Source organism: Galeopterus variegatus, unplaced genomic scaffold, assembly GCF_000696425.1.
Source record: "Galeopterus variegatus unplaced genomic scaffold, G_variegatus-3.0.2 Scaffold9416, whole genome shotgun sequence".
In the NCBI taxonomy this organism is placed as follows: Eukaryota; Metazoa; Chordata; class Mammalia; order Dermoptera; family Cynocephalidae; genus Galeopterus; species Galeopterus variegatus.
In genome coordinates this window covers 45,034-49,593 of record NW_007735527.1, presented here as the reverse complement: position 1 = coordinate 49,593, position 4,560 = coordinate 45,034, and the positions used below count along the sequence as shown (strand labels likewise).

The 4,560-nt window shown below is 40.9% G+C and overlaps 1 protein-coding gene across 1 annotated transcript; it reads right to left on the bottom strand.

Moving 5' to 3' along the window:
* Positions 1 to 955: 955 nt before the first annotated feature.
* Positions 956 to 1,915, bottom strand: LOC103609279 (olfactory receptor 51G2-like). The gene has a single exon (XM_008593627.1). It carries the CDS (start codon positions 1,913 to 1,915, stop codon positions 956 to 958), a length of 960 nt encoding a protein of 319 aa, XP_008591849.1.
* Between the last annotated feature and the right edge of the window lie 2,645 nt (positions 1,916 to 4,560).

Sequence of the window (4,560 nt, the reverse complement as noted above, 5' to 3'; positions counted from 1 at the left end):
ATGCAATTTGTGGTAATGGGTATGCATGGATCTGGCCTTCACATCTTGGGCATGAGGGTTGGCAATCAGCTTTGTGTCTCATGAATATTCATAACCAGTAAATAAATGAAATCAAATCAAATAAAATTGTTCGCAACTCTGGCCAAAACACTAGCAGTTTCAGAACTGAATAACCACACCATCTTTGAAATTTTATTGAACAAGAGAAGAAAACAGCAAAATTCTGAAGTGGCCTAAAGGTGAAATTATGAAGTCCTGAGAGGCATGCCTCTCATACATCTGGAAATACATTTTACTCTTGCCAGAAGTCTTCCTCAAATGTGTAACCAGTTCATCCACTCATTCTTTCATTCAGCAAAAACAAACCACATACCTTATATATGGAAAGCACCATATTCAGGAGAGGGATCCAATGGTGAAAAAGAGAGTACTAGTACCTACCTTCATGGGTATTATAGGTTAGTGGCAACTTTTCAAAATGCTTCTAATGTTACTGAATTCCAAACCTGCCCATTACACTATATGCAAAAAAAAAATTATTTCTCTTAAGCTCAAAGACAAATCATTTTGTATATATTTATATTTTATGAAGTTCCTAAATTGTCTTAAGTTTCTTTTCCATTTACAATAAAAATTCCCTTCATGACTCTTACATAGCATGTACCTTTCCTCCAAAACAGAGACTGTATCTTAGTTTATATTTTTATCTCAAGATGCTATAATGGTGTACTAAATGTGGCAGGTGCTCAATTAAACTTTGTTTAGTGAAAAACAAAGCAACGTAGAATGTGCATTCTTTCTTTCCATGGTGAGACTTCATTTAGAACACACATGACAGATGGCATCTCTTTCTTACATTCTTTTTCTCACTATGGGACTCACTATGTATTCAGTGGCCCGTTAAACAGCACTCATGACTAATGTTTCTCCTTCCTTTCCTCTCTTCACCAAATACTTAATGACCCTGGATATCTCTGACGCCAGCCCCACCTGACCTGAAGACATGTAGCATCTTAATTCGGATCTGCTTGGTCTTGATAGTGTAAACAACTGGATTGAGCACTGGAGGTATAAGAAAATGAAGATAGGAGAGCAGCACACGGCTGCGTGGGGAAGCCTGCTTCCCAAATCGGTGGATCATGGACAGGCCAATCATAGGCGTGTAGAAGAGCAGCACAGAACAGATGTGGGAGACACATGTGTTGAGCGCTTTGAGGCGCTCAGCCTTGGAGGCAATGGACAGCACCATTTGGAGGATCAGCCCATAGGACAGAACAATAAGCACGGAGTCTACACCCAGCGTGGAGAGAACTACGAAGAGCCCATAGGCACTGTTGACACTGGTGTCAGCACAGGCCAGCTTCATGACGTCTGGGTGCAGGCAGTAGGAGTGGGACAGCAGGCGGTGCTGGCAGTAAGGCAGCTTCTTCAGTATGATGGGGGCCGGGATGTGGAGACTGATGCTGCGCACCACGATGGCCAGGCCCAAGGTGGCAATGCGAGGGCTGGTGAGGATGGTGCTGTAGCGCAGGGGGTTGCTGATGGCCACCACACGGTCAAAGGCCATGGTCAGCAGCGCAGAGGACTCCATGATGGAGAAGGTGTGGATGAAGAAGAGCTGGGCCAGGCACACGTCCACAGCCACCTTCCTGAGACCCAGCGTGTAGATGGTGAGCATGGTGGGCAGTGTGGAGGCAGACAGGCCCAGGTCGGTCACGGCCAGCATGGACAGGAAGTAGTACATGGGCTGGTGCAGGGAGGGCTCTGACCTCACGACCCACAGGATCAGGCTGTTCCCCACCAGGGAAGCCACATACATTGCACACAGAGGGATGGAGAGCCAGGCATGCAGGGTCTCCAGGCCTGGGAGGCCTGTCAGGAAGAAGGAGGTGTCTGTGTGGTTGATGTCTGACATGACGGCCTTGAGGGGCAGACGTCCAGACAAAAGTGCAGCCACAGGCCCTAGAATCAAATGGGTGGCAGGGTCAGGACACCTTCTGTAATTCATGACCTTACTAAATGTTCCTCTCACAGTCATGACCTCATAATTTGCCCAAGTATTTCCCCTAGTTCAGTAATAAGGAGTCCTTACAAAAAGATGAGTTTGCATATTTATTACAAGAAATCTTTAATTATTAGTAAGCCTGGCTCAGGAGCCACACGACAAAATTTACCCCAAAGTCAGATTTGAAACATGGCTCTAGAAAAGGACTGAGGCAGTGTTGGTTCCACCGCTTCATTACACATATTAGGAAATGAACTTTCATTTTCAGTACAGATTGTGTGTCAGGTTTGGGACTAGAACCCAGATGTCCTCACTTCCTGTCAAGTTGTTTACACTCCCTTTAAATAAGTACATCTCCAATGTGCCGAATATGAGAATTCTGCAGTGACAACTTCTTTCCTAGTTAAAACAATGCAAAACAAAGAATTTGCCTTCACGTGTTAGCCCACCTCATAAGCACACAAATACAACCTAATCACACATGCAATTTAAAATGCCAAGGTCTGACAAAAATTTTAGACATTTTTCTAATATGATTCATTCTCTAAGTGGATATGTACATGTAGAACATTAGTGAAACAAAATAATCAGTAGCTCATGGAATATTGATGATATGTGAAAGTTCATCTGTAACTATTCAACATTATATTAATAAGAATATAGAAACTAGAAGATAGCATTTACTTGCCAAGGAATCAGGGCTTAGATCCACTTATAAACTAATTTCCAGAGATATGCACTAATATGGGAATGGGATTTTGCCACTGTTTCTCCTCCTGTGTTCTCAGCTACCTTCCTGTATTTAATCCCATATGTGTTCCATATGCTGAAATCTCTTCCCCTTTCCTCTTAAGTATAAACAAAGGGAGGAGAGTCCTAGAGTTTTCCAGGAACGTAAAACATTACAGAATAACAAGTAAAAAGGACAACCTCATTTTAAGGGATCTTATTTAATAATATATTCGGAGTTTTGGTCTTTTGTTTGTTTTGTTTTGTTTTTCTCAGATAATATGAGTTTTCTCTTCATTTTACACTCTTCCTCTTATTTTTCTCAGGATTAGTAACCAAGCATTCCTTTCCCTTCAAAAAGTAGGCCCACATAATGAATTCTGTCACTTTTTCTTCTGCAGATAAAAATGTACAAGTCTAGATCATTATATTTTTGTTTCACTTAAAGTATTTTACAAAGTATTTTCACGTATACCATTTTAAAACATCTCAACTGTCAGAAGTTGTCAGATCAGTGTCCCCAGAATAAGAAACTTAGTCATTACGAATTTGTGTATATATAACCTCATCCAAGCCACTTGGATCATAAAAGAAAGACCCAATACTGGACGTAATTCTGGCTGATTTCTTGCTTTGAACTTAGAATATTGTGGCTTGTAGCTGAAGACAAACAACAGCTGTCAATGAACAGAAGTCTCTAGATACTCACAAAACTTATCCTTAAATCAAAATAAACTAAAAATTCCCATGAATTGATTTTTAAAAAATTTACTGCATGACGGCAACTTCTGACTTTTCTCTTATATTGTTCCTTACTGCCTCTGAATTAGATACCTGCATTTTTATTTGATAATTAAACTGCTCTAGATACTGTTCTAGATGCAGGAATTAGATTTATGGGGGGAAAAAACGATCCTAGCAAGAAAAGAAGCATGAGACTAAATATTATTGCAAATGTGTGAAGAAAATAAAACAATGTAGAAAGAGAAGGGAGTGATACCTTGGACTGACAGTATAGGAAAAATTTCTCTGAGGAGAAGAATTTTGGGGTATGAGTAAAACATCAAGAAGGAGCAAGCAAGCTGGAGATCTGTGCATGCATGCGGGAATGTGTTCTTGGTAAGAAATGCATAGAGATACATCAGCAAAATCATCAAATTATTAGCACACAAGTTAACTAGGAGATAGATACCTGCTATGGCAAGAATTGTGATAGAAATGAAAAGGTAAAAAAAACAAAAAAACAAAAAAAAACACAGAGAACCAGAGCCAACACAATCACCAAAACAATTCACTGAACTGCAAAACTGAGAACTGCATTTCACTGCAGAGGGGGTCGGGGTGGGGGGGGGGGGGCAATTCCTTCCTATACTGAAAATATATCTAGTGGCTCTGAAAGTTTGGACCTTGGACAAGTGGCATCAGCAGTACACGGGAACTTGTAATACATGTAAATTATGAGGTCCCATCCAAACCCTACTGAATCAGAATTTCTTGGGTTGAAGCCTAGCATTTGGTGTTTCAACAATCCCTCTGGGTGCTTCTGATGCACATCAAAGTCTGAGAACCACTGCTTTACATCATTGGATATGGTATTGGTCTGTAAACAGCTGACTGCAATGCTGTTGAAGGCACATTTAAAAAGGGAGTGGGAAAGAAGCAAAAGTTATTAGTTAAGAGAAAAGGGACATCCTCAGAAAGAAATTTCACTCCTCAGTGCTGAACTCTGAGATGGTTCCAGCAAGCACGCTCAGGCACAAACACAGATTCCTTGACTGGGGTTCTCAAAATGATCTTGCCCATGCATCATTAGACACCAAAAAGTA